Source organism: Delphinus delphis, chromosome 1 (assembly GCF_949987515.2).
Source record: "Delphinus delphis chromosome 1, mDelDel1.2, whole genome shotgun sequence".
NCBI lineage: Eukaryota > Metazoa > Chordata > Mammalia > Artiodactyla > Delphinidae > Delphinus > Delphinus delphis.
The window spans coordinates 80,606,807-80,624,848 of NC_082683.1; the positions used below are offsets into that span (position 1 = coordinate 80,606,807).

The 18,042-nt window shown below is 34.7% G+C and overlaps 1 protein-coding gene across 1 annotated transcript in view; it reads right to left on the minus strand.

Annotated features, from left to right (window-relative positions):
• GLMN (glomulin, FKBP associated protein) overlaps positions 1–18,042 on the minus strand; it is a 42,617-nt gene that overhangs the window by 2,342 nt on the left and 22,233 nt on the right. Inside the window, exons 12-16 of the mRNA XM_060025547.1 lie at positions 17,784–17,825; positions 17,618–17,691; positions 16,088–16,172; positions 13,132–13,238; positions 12,279–12,342 (exon numbers count right to left, since the gene is read on the minus strand). Of these exons, the coding sequence (XP_059881530.1) occupies positions 12,279–12,342; positions 13,132–13,238; positions 16,088–16,172; positions 17,618–17,691; positions 17,784–17,825 (372 nt within the window). The remainder of the gene's footprint in view (positions 1–12,278; positions 12,343–13,131; positions 13,239–16,087; positions 16,173–17,617; positions 17,692–17,783; positions 17,826–18,042) is intronic.

Below are 18,042 nucleotides of genomic sequence, written 5' to 3' on the forward strand. Positions count from 1 at the left end.
ATGGAAACTTTTCTAACACAAAGCTGATACAGACTTTCTTGGGGACCAATATACATGGAGATTTTACCTACCTAGGACAGCTTAGGGTTATTTTGTCATTTGTATTAGAGGTTTTTATTCCAAGAGCATTTCCTCCTATAGTACTACAGGAAGGGAATCATAAAGTCTTAATTTTAAAAAAAAAAGAGAAGAAGGAAGACAAAGAAAATTCATTGGTATTGCTAAGTTTCCAGGTACTTATTACAAAGGAAAGTACCTTAGGCAAAAAAGGGAAACTTAGGAATCCAGTTATCCTTAACTAGAACTGGATCACATGAAAATCTATTTTGTAATGAACTTATTTTGATCCAGGTAGTATATAACATTTAACACATATAGCCCTCCAAAATAAAATCTACACATGTCTGTGTTGAATAATTTATAATTTCACTGTCACATATATCCTTTTAATTTAAATCTGTCCTTTCTCATTATTCCTATATTGCTAGGAAAAGTGGAGTTCTTGAGAGGAACTATCAAGAATCCAAAACCTCAAAAATATGCATACTTTTTCACTCAGAATCTATGAACTTAATCTGGGGAAGAATTAAATATGTATGTTATAATGATTCCACTGAAGAGATGTTTATAAAAATATGTTTAAGTAGTGAAAAGTTGTAAGTAATGACAATTTTTCACAACAGGAGCAGGGTAAATTGTATATCCACACAATGGAAAACTACACAGCCGTTAAAATAGTGTTCTTCAATACATATTGGTGAGTGGAAAAAAGGTTACAGCATGACTCATATAATATGATCTTTTTTAAAAAAGAAGTATGTACAGATTTGCTGGTATAAAGCCTAAAAGGGCATACACTATAATGTCAAAAATAAATGGTGAGATTTTGATTATTACTTTTTGCTTATTTATCCTGATTTTTAAACAATGAACTGTTTTAATTGTATACTTTAAAAAACATTTTTTAATGTTTTTAAACTTCCATTGAAATTGTAAGTTTTCTTGTCCTCACATGGAAACGTGGGTTACGCATTAGTACAGCAGAAACTTCAACCAGTAGTCACACAGGATGTCAAGTATGTTACTCTACCACGCGCACCCACTGCTCTCATTTCTCTTATGTTCCTCCCTCTCTCTCCAGCATTTTCTTTACCTTTCTCTATCCCGCCCCCACTTTTTTAAACGTTGTTTCCCTTTACCTCTAAGCTTAAAAGTAGAACCCACTACTACTGGCCAATATCACGGATGGCTTTCAAGGCTACAGAGGTTACTGATGACCCTCTACAGATTAAAACACATTCAGACATAAAGAATATAGAGAAAACACCTTTTTACTCACACCTAGCTTTGCCAAATGTAAACATCCTACCATATTTACTTTACAAAATACATCACATATGGTTGAAGCCCTCTTTATCCAAGAGAAAGCCATTAACTAAGCTATGTAACATTTTCTAAAACTTGAGGTTTTAGTATTCTTAATTTATACAATATATCACAGTTTTTCATGTTTAAAACTTATACAAATGATATCACAGTGTACATATCCTGCGTTAGCTCCCTTTTGTTCAATCCTGTTTTTGAGGGTTATTTATGTTATAGCTCTAATCCTTTCATTTTAATTAGTATATAGGCATCCCATTATACTATACCTTTTATCCTGTTACTAGTTTTTTTAGTACTTCAAACAATGCTCCCTGAAATTGCTGCATACGTTTTCCTATTCACATGGAATAAAAGTTTTTCTAGGGTAGCGTTTTTCAAAATATTTTTACCATGGCCCACAGTAAGAAATATAATTTACATCACAACTCACATTTATTTATATAGTTGAAACAAAAGTTTCACAGAATGTCCTTTCTATTTATAACATCAAATATAGCCTGGTCCTTTCCTTTTTATATATTATTTTTTAATGTCTGGTGTATTAAGGTATCATTTACATACAGTAAAATAAACATTTTTTAGCTGTACAGTTCTGAGTTTTGACAAAGATATATAGTTGTATAACCACCACCACTATAGTTTCATGACCCCAGAAGTTCCCTTGTGCCCCTTTGTAGTCAGTTTTCTTCCCCCACCCCCAGAGAATCACTGGTCTGATTTTTGTTTATATAATTTTTGCCTTTTCCAGAATGTCATATAAATGGAATCACTACTGTGTAACTCTTTATAGTACAGTGATATTGTGATTTATAATAAATATATACTGTATTTGGTCTCCATCCTGTTCCTGGCAAAGAGCTCCTAAAACTCTTGAATTTCCTAAGAACAGTAAAACTGTCTTTTGTTATTTATAACAAGCCCTTTCAGCCATGAATATGACTTTTGGAAAGCCCCTAATAAGAATGGGGGCTGGTTGCCAGAGGAATCAACCATGTGATTAAAGGGTTCCAACTTTCAGCTCCTCTCACCACAAACTCCTGGTAGGAGAGAGGGGCTGGAGACTGAGCTCAATCACCAATGGCCAGTGAATTAATGAATCATGCCTATGTAATGAAGCCTCCATAAAAACTCAGAAGGATGGGGTTCAGAGAGCTTCTGGGTTGGTGAACACGTAGAGGTGCTGGGACAGTAGTTTAGGAGAGGGCATGAAAACTCAGCGCTCCTTCCCTCATACCTTGCCTTATGCATCTCTTCCATCTGGCTATTCCTGAATTACATCCTTCTATAATAAACTGGTAATCTAGTAAGTAAAATGTTTTCTTGAAGTTCTGTGAACAGCTTTAGCAAATTAATCGAACCTGAGGAAGGGGTCGTGGGAACCTCTGACTGACAGCCAGTCTGTCAGCAGCACAGATCAATACCTGGACTTATGATTGGTAACGGAAGGGGGATAATGTTGTGGGACTGAGCCCTTAGCCTGTGTAATCTGATGCTATCTCCAGGTAGAGTGTCAGAAGGGGACTGAATTGTAGGACATCTACTTGGTGTCAAAAAAAATTGCTCGCTATGGGAAAATCACTACACATTTGGTGACCAGAAGTGTAAAAAATGAAGTGAAGTACTGAGAGTAGAGCAGAAACACTGGAATGTTTTTCCTCTACAGGTAAAACTGACAAAATTATTCTAAAATTCATATGGAGAAGCAAAGGATCTAGAACAGCCAAAAATTTTTTTAAAGAAAGAAGTTGGTAGACTCACACTACTTGAGTGTAAGACTTACTATAAAGCTACAGTAATTAAGATAGTGTGGTACTAGTGAAAGAAGAGACATAGGTCAATGGAACAGAACAGAATACAAAAGTATATACCCACACTTATATGATCAACTGATTTTTGACAAAGGTGCCAAGACAATTCAAGTTAAGTATAGCCTTTTCAACAAATAGAGCTGGAGTTGAAACAAAACCTTAACCCATACTTCTTCACCATATAAAAAATTTACTTGAAGTGGATCATAAACATAAATATAAAATCTAAAACTATAAAACTTCTATTAGAAAATTTGTGACCTTAGGTTAAGCAAAGATTTCTTAGAACCCAAAAAAGCATAAATCATTTAAAAGAACAAAACTGATACACTGGACTTCATCAGAATTTAAAATTTCTGCTCTTTGAAAAATTCTATTAAGATAATGAAAATACAAGCCACAGACTGGAAGAAAATATTTACAAAAACCAAACCTAATAAAGGACTTATATCCAGAATACAGGAAAAAGTTTCCTTTAAAAAAAAGTTGGTCTAAGTTGAAAAAATTTTCTTTCACTCCTACTTAGTAATAGAAATTATTTGAAATCTTATTCCCAAAATGATAAATTTAATGTCTTATATTCATTCTTTGGTGTAAATGAATAACTAAGCTTCACTAATTAATTTTCTTCAGCCAACAGGTTTAACCTAACTACTGATTCAGGATTTTTAAAAGGAAATGTATCTTTTATCAAACATTTTTCTTGAATGTTTTAAATTTCTCCTTTAGAAAGTAATGATTAAAAGTTTACAACAGAGAAATGAGATGTAACAATAAATCTAATTTTATATTCAGACTGAATTCATTAATAAATTCTATTCAGTAATGTCAGAAACATATATTAGTTAAAGCAATTACATTTAAGCCTTCCTTCTATAACAGTAATGTCTTCTACAACCGACAGATAAGTTTAACATACTGAAATATATAATCATGTCTTCCTGCGGTTTCAGATTTCATTTCTTAGGCATGTCAGAAAATCAGACACATGTCAATTTTGCCACTCAATATTATCTTTGAAAATATCTGCCACATAAGATTGCTTTCCAACTAGAAAAACATGAATATTATTCCTGAGTTCTTATGCCCTACTTAGAACTTTCCATAGGAACAATAAATGAATTTTGATATGATACAATGGTCATGCTTAGCTCTAATCACTGAAAAAAGTTTCAAGAGTTTGGTTAATCAGTGAACCTTTAAAATTAACAATTTTCACCACTTTTACAAGATATTTATAATATCCAGAGGGATTTCCTTGGATACCAAAGCTTTCCAAAAAAAAATACACTGACTTCAAACAACTTTGGTAGTGCTTCTGACAATTTAAAAAGATAATTGCCCATAGTTCTGTTACTTGTCATTCCTGTAAAAAATTTTCTGCTTTAAGTTTTAATGACCCACAGTGTGTTTCCAATTCAGTAAATGTAGGTAATCTTTAGGTGTGTGTAAGGTTGAGCTGAAACAATACAACATCATATTGTTTTGCAAATACCAGCTATCAATTTAAGTGTTGCACAATTTATAATAAGTCTCATCAAGAAGCACCATAACCTTTGCATACATGTTTTGCAATACAGATTTGATAAAACATCACATTACCATTAAAACATACTTCTAAATAAATAAATAGACACAAACACTGTATATGCTGGGAAAATAATCTTTCCAGGTCCAAATGAGCCATTTTCTCATTTGCCAAATAACACGCAATTATATACACTGATAATAAGGTTTCTTTTCTACCTCTACAGAGACTAAAAGAATGTTGGTAACTTTTCATCTTTCAAAACATTAGGGGGCCTCATTCACAAGTTCAGCATGTTGTTTCTAGCTGTCTCTAATTTTGAAGGTTTTATGCTTTCATTTGCAAGAAAAATTAGACTATCATTTTCATTGGGTATTTACTTTTGATGAAACTATCTTAAATAGTCTTAGCTTTAAAGTCTTACATTCATTTTCTTTCTTTTTAGAATGTGGCTCAAATTAAGGCTAAGTTTACTAATTATAGAGTCAATACTTTTTTGAATTTTGTCACTCTTTAGTTTCAGATACAGTTGAATGTTGAACATGTTTCTGTATTTTTCACTTATTTTTGTTATTGTCATGAATTTGAAAAAAATATATCTCCCTCAATAAAAGTTCATTCTGAAAATACAGATTAAAATAATTTGCTTGTAAAACTTCACAATTTTACTGACAGCAGGTACAATTTATTTCCCAATTAACTACATACTGTTACTATAAAGTTAAACTGTACAGTAGCATAGCCTTTCTGCTAACTGACCACTAAATACATCATAAGAGATATTGGTAAGCAACATGCATCTTATTCCTAGCCAATCTGTCATATCCCCTCCACTTTCAAACACCGTTCATTGCAATTGACCACAAAATTTGCTGCAATAACCATAACTCTTACTAAGAATCTGTGCAAGCAACCTGATGTTTCAATTATATTCTATTTCATTTTGTAAAAATTGCCAGTCTGAACCACTAAATTGATTTAATGACTCTAATATGCTTGGTTATGACCAGCAATTTGAAGAACACTGCTCTAATTATATAGCTTAGGAGAGAAGTTGCTGAGTTAAGAGTATTTATTCTTCAACTCCACTGGATAATGCCAAATTGCCCAAAAAGGATTATCCGCTTTGTTTCATCACTGTGCTGGATCCTAACCTATGCTACCCACCTTTTTTAACATTCGCCATTTTGATGGGTGTGCAGTGGTATCTTACTGCAGTTTTAAGTTACACTTCCATAAACACTAGTGATACTGGGAATCTTGTCTTGTGGTTATTGGCCATTTGGGTTTCCTCTTCTGTGAGCTGCCTTACAATGTGTGTATCCTTTACCTATTTTGCTGATTTGTGGTCTTTTTCTTCTTGCTTTGTAGTTATTTTTTTGATACTAACTATTGGATGGAGAAAGGAAGACATTTTTTTTCTCTTTTTGTGGCTTTTTCAATTTGTACACATTTTCTTTTCTTGAATAGGTTTTAGTTTCAATGTTATTATCAATCTACTTTTTTGTGGTTAGTGCTTTTTTACTTAAGAAACCCTTAGGTCACACAGATCTTCTCTTATAATGTGTTCTAAAAATTTCTAAGTCCATTTTCAATGTTAAGTCTTTAATCTGTTTGGAATTTTGTTTTGTATATGTGAAATAGGCATCTAACCCCCCCTTCCCCATACATATGACAAATTACCCAGCATCATCTATTGAAGAGTCCTATTCTTTCCTTCCAATTTGTAATGGCATCTCCATTTCAGACAGGAAGTTCAGTGCAATGGTGTAATTAAGAATGTTAGCTCTTGGAGATTGCCCAAGTGCAAAAACTGGCTCCTTCACTAGCTACGTGACTTTGAGCAAGTTCTGCTTACCCTCACTATGCCTCAATTTCCTCATACCTTCCTCATACTAAAAAGTAATACCTTGCAGGAGGATTAAATGAGTTAATACGTGCTTAAAGCACAACTTGGCAAATGGTTCTTAATAAATGTAAGCTACCATTAGCAGCAGCATCATATATATCTATTATATATATTTTCCACAGATATCTATTTTTAGATTCTCTACTGTTTTCTACTAGTCAATCTATCCAGTCCCATGGCAATACTACTCTAAACTACTGTGGCTTTATAATAAATTATGATATCTGGCAAGGCAAGTTCCTGTCCACACACCTTGCTCCTCAAAGGTGCTCGGCCCTTAACTGTTCCATATGAAACTTATAATCAATCATCAAATTCCATTTTAAAAAACTAATGGGTGTTTTGAATTATACTGAATTTTTAGATTAATTTGAGAACTGACAACTTTAAGACACCAAATCTTTCCATCCACATACGTATTCAAATCTCTACTTATATATTTTTTTATATCTCTCTATAAAGTATTATAATTTTCCTCAAAAAGTTTTATACATATTTTTACATGTTTTCCTAAGTATCTCATATTTTTGTTGCAATTAAAATAAAACTATTTTCTGGTTGACTAAGAATTTTTATCACGATTATGTATTGAATGTATCAAATGCTTTTTCTTTTCCTGTAACTATGTATTTCCTCTACTTTAACCTATGAATTACATTACCTCACATTACTGGAATAAAACCAACTTAGTCCAATGACTTAAAAAAAATTTTTTTTTGCTAGATCTGGTTTGGTAATATTAGTATCTATATTCATAAGTGAGATGAGCCTGTAACTTTACTTCAGCATACTATCCTAGTCTGCTTTGGTATTAAGGTTATATCTTACTAAACAGATGCATAACATTAAGCACAACTATTCTTTTTCTAGTCTTTTGAACATTTTATATAAGACTTGAGTATCTGTTTCTTGAAATTATGGTAAAAATTATCTGACCTTGTGATTTCTCTTAGTAGATTGTGGCAGTTTTGTTAGATTATATTTTCTAACAAATTCTATTTTATTGACGTTTCCAAATTTACTGGTATGTTTTCATGTAATTTTCTTCCTGTTTTTCAATCTGTGCTGTATTTATACTTCCTTTTTAATTAACATATTATGTCTTCATGCATTTTAAAAATCAATCTAAACAAGTATGTATCAAGACTTTTTACAAATCGAATTATATAAGATACCCAGCTGATTTTGATTAGGACCATATGCTGAGAAACAATCATCTAGAATGGCCCTGTCCAATGCTAAGGAGGCACTGAATTTTTAATTAAACATTTTAAAAAAATAAAATTTAAATAGTCACATGTGGCTACTGTCTATTGGACAGTGTAACACTAGGAGGTCTTTATTAAGACTTCAGTTGTTCTTAATGGCAATAATTTAATACACAGCCCATAATCTAAAACTTATAATAAGGTAATAAAATGTGCCAAAATTAGGCTAAAGAAAATTTGTGCACATTCTGTTCAGCATAATTCCACAAATTTTTCATGTGATGAACAACAGTAATATTTTTAGAAGCATGTAGGAGTGAAGAAGCTATGGAAATAAGAATATTTTCTCTCTCCTACATTAAGATTACTAGATCTTTAAAAAAAAAACAAACACTACGAAGAAAATCATCTTTTTTTTTTTTTTTTTTTTTGTGGTACGCGGGCCTCTCATTGCAGAGCACAGGCTCCGGACACACAGGCTCAGCGGCCATGGCTCACGGGCCCAGCAGCTCCACGGCATGTGGGATCCTCCCGGACCCGGGCACGAAACCGCGTCCCCTGCATCGGCAGGTGGACTCTCAACCACTGCGCCACCAGGGAAGCCCAGAAAATCATCTTAACATTTCTTTTATCTTCAGTGTCTAGAAAGTAACAAGATGTTAAAAAATAGTACTAAGGATAAAAATTTGAAATGTTCACAAATGCTTACTTTAAAATTTTATACCCAAGTAACTCACTGGTGGAGTAGTTCTGAGATCTTTTCAGTTCTAGAGCTTAACTATACATTTCAAATTTCACTGCAGCCTGTCTCACAAAAGAGAAAACGCAGTTTTATACCACAGTGAAATTTATTGCCAGAACAGACAGGGACCTTGCAAAGGACACAGTCAACCATGATAATGAAGAAATAAAAAGAAGGAAATGAATAAGACCCAGTTTTCCCTTTTCTAATTTGTGTATCACTTCTTATTTATGAAGTAATATTGTAGAACTTCTATCACTTGTAATATTAAGGAATGTGCATAACCTTAAGTCATTTGGATCTGCAAATAACACACAAGGGATATGTTTTAATCTTGAAGAAAGAAACAATTTAAATGAGAACGTAAAATGTGGATTATATAGAACTATAAGTATGTGTTTGTATGCCAGATATTTGTTGTGTTTTCCTAAATGAAAAGCATATATGCATACATTACATAATTCAATTTTTTTAAATTCCTGATACATACTTCTGGCCTTTACAATCTTACATTGCTTCCCTTGACCCTGCTCCCATTCTACATATTACAATCACAAATTATTTAGGAAAAGAATAGGTAAGCAGGTGGACAGGAAAGGATATGAGCAGATGGGACAGACGGTGAGGGATAAATTATTATGGCCTATGTATCAGAAAAAATTACTATAATTAAACAATTAACACTTACTTAAAGATACCTACCAAATAGTAGGGAACACTGGGTCTAAAAATTAAGTTGGTTTTATCAGTACAGATAGATGGAGGTTCAAGGTCCAAGAAGTTCTGTCAAACTGAAGTGTGGGAGAAAGTGCCTTCAACTTATGCAAAGAGACATGAAATAGTAAGGTAAGGAGGGGAGTGATTTATGAAAAGAATAAGTCAGTTGACAGTAACCCAATATAGCAGGGAAAGAAGTGGATTATTATTCAATTATGAATCATTTTTTGTATTTTAATGATCCTGTTCTTATTTAATTTTTCTATACACCTTTCTGATTGCTTTTCAGCTTTTCATCTGACTAGTTACCACCTCAGCACACTTAACTGCTCAAAAATAGGTACTGGTAGGAATCCTTTTGAATAAAACTACCCACAATTCAGCATCACTAGAGTGTCATTTTGTTTCTCCTTTACTCACAATTTCTAAAACTCAGAAGGCTCTTATTTTTTGATTAACCACAGCAGACAGATTTGCCTCTCATTTATGTACATGACCTACTGTGACTGCACTTGGAAGAAATGCTTCCATGATGAATAAGCTGCCTCAAAGATGTTAGGTTGCCATCTTGGACTGATTTTTTGGCCAATTTCCTTGGTATGATAATTCTTACAGTAACTTGCATGGCAATACTATGGAATATTTGATCCCTAAGAAAAAATTTTAAAAACCATTAAATAAGAAAGCAATCTTATAAGCTGGTTGTATCCTTTTCTTCACTGTACAATGTTCAAGCCAAATAAATGTGAGGCATTATCTGTGGATATCACAGTAGACATTGCACAATGCTAAAACTGCTTTGCCTTCCCTCTCTAGGCAGAGGCCCGTTTGCTGCCCCTGTAGTACACTGTGCTCACTCTTAATCAAAAAGATTCAAAAAGATTCTTTTTCGTCCTGTCAGGCAAATCAGATCATTTCTAGGTATGGCCTCATCCTGATGAAAGTAAAAACTCATACCATACTCTAAGGACATCTTCCTGAAGCCTCAGGGCTTCCACTGCCACTGAATTTACTTGTTATCTTTCTCTTTTTATCACAAAAAAGGAGTCAGGATTTAGTTTGTGATTCAAAGGTTCTGGTCACTGCCTGGGGTCATAGCTATTTCTGCCACTTACTAGGTATATGCCCTTGTGCAAGTTAAAGATCCTTCCTGTGCTAACACTGTCTATGAAAAATAAAAACTAAAGAGCACTTATAGCATAGTGAAGAATAAATGATAGGGCTTCCCTGGTGGCGCAGTGGTTGAGAGTCCGCCTGCCGATGCAGGGGACATGGGTTCGTGCCCCAGTCCGGGAAGATCCCATATGCCGCAGAGAGGCTGGGCCCGTGAGCCATGGCCGCTGAGCCTGCATGTTTGGAGTCTATGCTCCGCAACGGGGGAGGCCACAACAGTGAGAGGCCTGAGTACCGCTGGGTGAGGGGGGGGGAGAATAAATGATAGCACCTGGCCAGAATAGAGCTGCCACTGGCAGGGGCTAGGGATGGGTGTGGAATGATGACGTCAGAATTAACTGAGAGGATAAAAGGGAACTTTTTGTGATGATAATAATGTTCTATATTTGGTAAGGATTTGGATAACAGATCTAAGCATTTATTAAACCTCAGTGAATGTACAATTAAAATTTGGGCATTTCATTTTATGTAAACTTAACTCAAAGAAAAACTATAGACAAATATTTAACTCTTCTTAATGAAATACATGCTGAAATATTTACGGTAAAGTATGCTGATGTTTGCAGTTTACCTTGAAATGCATCAAAAAATAAGAGACTAATGGATGGATAGAGGGTGGAGAGATGGATAAGTGATAAAAGCAGAGTAAAATGTTAACGGTAGAATCTTGGTGGTGGGTACATCAGTGATCGCTGTAAAATTCTTTCAACTTGCCTTTATGTTTGAGGGAAGGAAACTACTACTTTTTCCATAAACTTTTGATCCCAAATTATGATTTACTTAAATTAAAAAAGAAAAAAAAACCCTCTGGCATTCTTATATAAAAATCAATTACTTGCATTTCATTTATTACTTCCTAAAAAGTTTAACCACGCATGTAATCCAGGTAGTTACAGTTAATAAGATGACACATACACAAAAAGCAACTATTAGAATAAAGTAGGTAGAGACTTCCCTGGTGGCACAGTGGTTAAGAATCGGCCTGCCAATGCAGGGGACACGGGTTTGAAGCCTGGTCCAGGAAGATCCCACATGCCGCGGAGCAACTAAGCCCATGCGCCACAACTACTGAGCCTGCACTCTAGAGCCCGAGAGCCACAACTACTGAAGCCCGAGTACCTACAGCCTGTGCTCCACAACAAGAGAAGCCCGCCTGCCCACTCTCTGCAATTAGAGAAAGCCCAAGCGCAGCAACGAAGACCAAATGCAGCCAAAAAAAAAAGAATAGAGTAGGTAGAAAGAGAAGATAAAAAGCAAATGTAATTTTACTGTATGATAAATCTCCCTCAAATAGTTTTCTATTTATTGAATACCTCTAATGGTGCACTATTTTAAAAAATTTCAACTGCCTACACATTATTCAAAAGGTGCTGTTAATGGATTTAGTGCTGAAAATGCTTCAATTTGTCATTTCTGATGAGGGGATATCAAATGATCAGATGATTTTATTTTATATAGCTCAGACTTAAATCATGAGCAATAGATGGCGGTTAATGAACAAGATACGCAAATATATGTTGAGTTTCAAAAGGTTAGTTAAGTTAGGAGCTGCAACTTATCTACCTAACAAGGTTAAGCAATGTTTATAGCAAGAGAGCAGAGGTACAACAGGAAAAGAAAAGGGAAGGCTGGATGTGGGGTGGTAAGCGCTCCTGGGAATTAACTTCAAGTTGAAAGAACTGTTGGCACTTGTCGGAGCTTTACAGCTGGGTAAAATATTAATTATGGCTTAAGTAGGTATTGATAAGAAAATACAAAACGCTCCTTATGCATTTGAATAATAGTTTTTTTCAAAAAATTCACTTACTTGATTGTCATTTTCATTATCTTTGATAACCAAATACCTCAGTAAGTTTAATGAAGCCATTATCCTGTTAATTAAAAATATATAATTTGTTACATACAGTACAGTTTCATATAATCAACAATTTCAATGAATAAAGGTAAGTTAAAACCTTGGGTATATTTCCACAATTATGTTTGCCATTAGAAGCTTCTCCCTTTAAAATACCTTATCAGCAAATGACGAGGTGGCCAAGTGGTTGAGGCGATGGACTGCTAAAATATCTTATCACACATCTCACCCCCTTAACATAACGTATTACTTTTGTTCTCCAAGTTCACAAAATATAATTGTGAAAATTACTATTCGTTTTTCCCCCAAGGGAGACTTGTTATCTTTAATGTTCGAGAGTACCGTCTTTTGTTTCCTTAATTTTAAGATTCCTTTGAAAAATGCTTACAACCGTTTCTCAACGTTCATTCGAGTATACTGAAAGTAAAATTACATGTTGTATATGAAAAAAATTGATGTATGTCCTCGAAATAAAATCCAAATGTATAAGCCTTCTATAAGTTATATACACGAAATTCTTAGTGTTTAGTCACCAGTGCTATAGTCCCAAATCTCTATGAGCTAGGTACATCAAAGGTACAAAATCATACTGTTAGTCATAGTTCTGGAAAGGAGAATTTTTAATTTTGTTTTTATATAATATCTAATTACTTAAATATATGAAAATCTTTATGTAATTTGATGAACTAACCACTGATTATAAAATCACAGAAAAATACGTTTTATTTTCGTTTAGGTTCCCAAAGCAGGGGTTTCACATTTTATTCTGAATTTACTACGTGAACCTTAGTAATGGTCACCTCACCTATCTGAGTTTTGCAGTAGATCTGTTTCAGCACCCTCTGGGAGAAAAAGTACCAAATCTAGAAGGGAAATCAGCTGCGGTCCTGTAAACCATTTGTTATATGTTCTCTGAGAAGCAAAAGAAAAATTGAGAAAGGCTTTAAATAATAGGTTGTTAGATATATGTGTTTTTCTAATACCTTGATACTACAAAAATAAGCTATTACACATTTAAAATATATATTTTTAACTTTAATTTCCATTCTTTCACTCACTATTTCTGGACACCTAGAACAAACTCTGCTAGCTTGAAAGCACTGGTGTGCTCTTTCTCTGTTCTCTATATGGAATTACTGAGTATTCACAAATAGACTTCAGTTTCCATTAACATTTCACAAGTATACAGCAAAACAAAAAAGTCATATTATCAGTTTTAAAAATTAATACAATTTAAATCTATAGTTAACAAATTTCAAAATCCAGGTTTTTAAAAAAGAGTAGAAATGGAGAAAAAAATATACCGGCATACCTCATTTTACTGCACTTCCCTTTACTGCATTTTTTACATATTGAAGGTTTATGGCAACTCTGTGTCAAGCAACTCTATCAGCACCATTTTTCCAACAGCATTTACTCACTTCACATCTGTGTCACATTTTGATATTCTCAAAATTTTCAAACTTTCATTAATATATATTTGTCATGGTGATCTGTGATCAGTGATCTCTGATGTTACAATCGTTAACTCCTTTGGGACACCATGAACCACGCTCATATAAGACGATGAACTTAATCAAAACGTGCTGTGTGTGTGTTCCAACTGCTCCAATGACTGGCCATTCCCCCATCTCTCTCCTTCTCCTCGGGCCTCCCTATTCCCTGAGACACAACAATATTGAAATTAGGCCAATTAATAACCCTACAAAGTATTCAAGTGAAAGGAAGAGTCATATATGTCTCATTTATCAAAAGCTAGAAATGATTAAGCTTAGTGAGGAAGCATGTCGAAGGCCGAGATAGGCCTCTTGTGCCAAACAGTTAAGCCAAGCTGTGAAGGCAAAGGAAAAGTTCTTGAAGGAAATTAAAAGTGCTGCTCCAGTGAACACATGAATGATAAGAAAGTGAAACAGCCTTATTGCTGATATGGAGACAGTTTTAGTGGTCTGGATAGAAGATCAAACCAGCCACAACAGTCTATTAAGCCAAAACGTAATCCAGAGCAAGGTCCTAACTCTTCAATTTTATGAAGGCTAAGAGAGGTGAGAAAGCTGCAGAAGAAATGCTTGAAGCTAGCAGAGGTTGGTTCTTGAGATTTAAGGAAAGCAGCCATCTCCAGAACATAAAAGTGCAAGGTGAAGCAGCAAGTGCTGACATAGAAGCTGCAGTAAGTTATCCAGAAAATCCAGCTAAGGTAATTAATGAAGGTAGCTATACTAACCCAAAGACTTTCAATGTAGATGAAAACAGTCATACACTGAAACAAGATGCCATCTAGGCTTTCACAGCTAGAGGAGAAAATTCCTGACTTCAAAGCTTCAAAGGACAGGCTGACTCTCAGAGTAATACAGCTGGTGGCTTGAAGTTGAAGCCAATGCTTAAACTTTACCATTCCAAAAATTCTAGGGCCTGTAAGAATCATGCCAAATCTACTCTGCCTGTGCTATATAAATGGAACAACAAAACCTTGATGACAGCGCATATGTTTATAACATGGTTTACTGAATATCTTAACCCTACTGTTGAGACCTACTGCTCAGAAAAAAAGACTACTTTCAAAATATTACTGCTCACTGACAATGTACCTCATCCCCCAAAAGCTCTAATGGAGATGTAAAATGAGATTAATGTTGTCTCCACGCCTGCCAACACAGTATCCATTCTGCAGCCCATGGAAAAAGGAGTAATTTCAATTTCAACTTTAAAGTCTTATTCTTTAAGAAATACATTTCATAAAGCTATAGCTGCCATAGACAGTGATTCTTCTGATGGATCTGCACAGAGCAAATTGAAAACCTTCCGGAATCATTCCTGATTCATGGGGAAAAGGTCAAAATATCACCCTTCACAGGAGTTTGGAAGAAGTTGATTCCAACCCTCAAAGATGACTAGGAAGAGTTCAAGACTTCAGTGGAGGAAGTAACTACAAATGTGGTGGAAATAGCAAGAGAACTAGAATTAGAAGTGGAGCCTGAAGATGTGACCGAATTGCTGCAATCTCAATGATAAAATCTGAACGATGAAGACTTGCTTCTCATGGGTGGGCAAAGAAAATTGTTTCTTGACACGGAATGGACTCCTGGTGAAGATGCTATGAAGACTGTTGAAATAACAACAAAGGATTTAAAATATTACATAAACTTAGTTGATACAGCGGTGGCAGAGTTTGAAAGGATTGACTCCAATTTTCAAAGAAGTTCTACTGTAGGTAAAATGCTGTCAAACAACATTGCATGTCACACAGAAATCATTCGTGAAAGGAAGAGTCAATCTGTGTGGCAATCTTCATTGTTGTCTCATGTTAAGAAATTGCCTCAGACACCCCAACCTTCAGCAACCACCGCCTTGATCAGTCAGCTGCCATCAACATTGAGGCAAGACCCTCCACCAGCAAAAAGATTACAAGTCACTGAAAGCTCAGATGATGGTTAGCATTTTTTAGAAATAAAGTATTGTAAAATTAAGGTATGTACATTGTTTTTTATAGATATAATATTGCACTTAACAGACTAAAATATAGTGTAATTAAGTTTGATATGCACTGGGGAAACCAAAAAATTTGTGTGACTTGCTTTACTGAGATTTTTGCTTTATCATGGTGGTCTGGAACTAAACCCACACTATCTCTGAGGTATGCCTGTACCCTAATACTAGAGATATAAAACGTCCACAGAGCAAAATTCCACATTAATAAATTCCACAAATGAATAAATATATCCTACAAAATAAATTGATAAATGACACCTTAGTTATGCTCTTACCTTTAATGACATGTCAATTTGATTTTTGATATTTTGAATAATAAAGGCCTCCACACCTGAGTGATTACTTGTATTCAATAAGCACCTTTAAAGCAAAATTACAATACATTTGAAATTATCTAGGCTGCATTATAATTAAATGATAATGAAAGTTTTACAAATTCAAATGGGGCATGTGCTATTTCTAGGAATACAAAAACCAGTGCATACGATTAGCAAGGTGATCAACCAATTACAAAGTCACCTATTATGATTTCTGCCCTCACTAACTGGCAAATTCTATTTTAACTGGGTCTTTCCGACACGAAATTTCTATTAAACCAAATTTGAATCTTTTTATGCATATAGTTGCAATGATTTAACATGGCAAGGATGGTCACTAGTGTAATAGCCTAAAAACTCCCCAAATTATTCCCTGTTAGACTAGTCTGGTTAGACTAACTTAATTGCAAAGAAAGGAAACTCAGTAATGAGCTTAAGAAGAAGGGGGAGATTTTGGGGTAGGAATACAGGTAGATCAGAATAGGAAGCTGGCAGAAGACATAAGCATCAAACTGAGGTTTCATAAACCTGCTATGACTCTATCAATAGAAATGAAAAAAAAGATAAAATCAAGAGTGCTAGTATTGGCCAATCCCAAAGAACACTCCTTAGCACTCTGACATTGCCCCAATTTGGTTTTAACTCATTTTTATTACCTAGGTATCAACAAACTAAGGTCTGCAGGCCAAATCCAGCCTACTGCCTGTTTTGTTTTATTGGAACACACTTACCCCCACTACAAAGTTGAGCAGCTGCAACAGAGACCGTGTGGCCCACAAAGACTATACTTACTTATGGCCCTTTAAAAAAGTTTGCTGATCTTCAACTCAGAGAGTTGCTAGAATCTTTTCCTCCTCAAACAGTACTATTAATAAGCTCCACTGTTAAAGTGTATATAGCCTGTCAAAAGTTATAACTTCAGGGCTTCCCTGGTGGCGCTGTGGTTGAGAGTCTGCCTGCCGATGCAGGGCACACGGGTTCCTGCCCCGGTCCAGGAGGATCCCACATGCCGTGGAGCGGCTGGGCCCGTGAGCCATGGCCACTGAGCCTGCACGTCTGGAGCCTGTGCTCCGCAGTGGGAGAGGCCACAGCAGTGAGAGGCCCGCGTACCGCCAAAAAAAAAAAAAAAAAGTTATAACTCCAGAGCCATTAATTTCAACTGTGAATAATGGACATTATTGACATATGTAAAGCTCTAGCAGGAGCCCCACCAATCTCAGTTTAATCTTCTAAGTCTATTTTAATTTTAGAGTATTTCAATTAAACTGAAATATATACTATTATTCATGTAATATATATATATGTAGCCATAATTTTTGATTAACCCTTCACTACCTATCACAGAGAAGAGAATTTATTATGATATGGCTTCCAAGTAGAGAAGAATTACATGTAAAACATACCGAAATACAGTAACCTAGAATAATTAATGGCATTAATTTGGTTTTTAATCAACCACACATTTCGCAATTAACCACTGATACATACCTAAATAAAGTATATTTGCCTTGTGGATCCAACTTGTTAATATACAGCTGAAGCATAGCTAAACCCTTTTTCCTCTAAAATGGAACAAATAATATTGTTATATAAACTAAAGATTATTTATTAAAATTTCTCACTGTAACTCATTTAGTTCCAGACATTTACATACCAGTGTCTCAGTGGGGCAGAGTGTCATTACTTTGACTAAGCCCTGGAAATTAAAAAAATTTTAATTCAAACGTTAGATTATATTGACTACAAAGAAACAACTATATTATCAATGGACACTAAAAATTCAGAGAAATGAGGGCAAGAGATTTAAAGATGAAGTAAATTTTTCCCTGAGCCTTTCATTCTACTGTTTTGTCTACAGGGAGCTTAGTACAATCCATTTTGTAAGTGCTATTGAGTGGGTGTTACAAAGTATA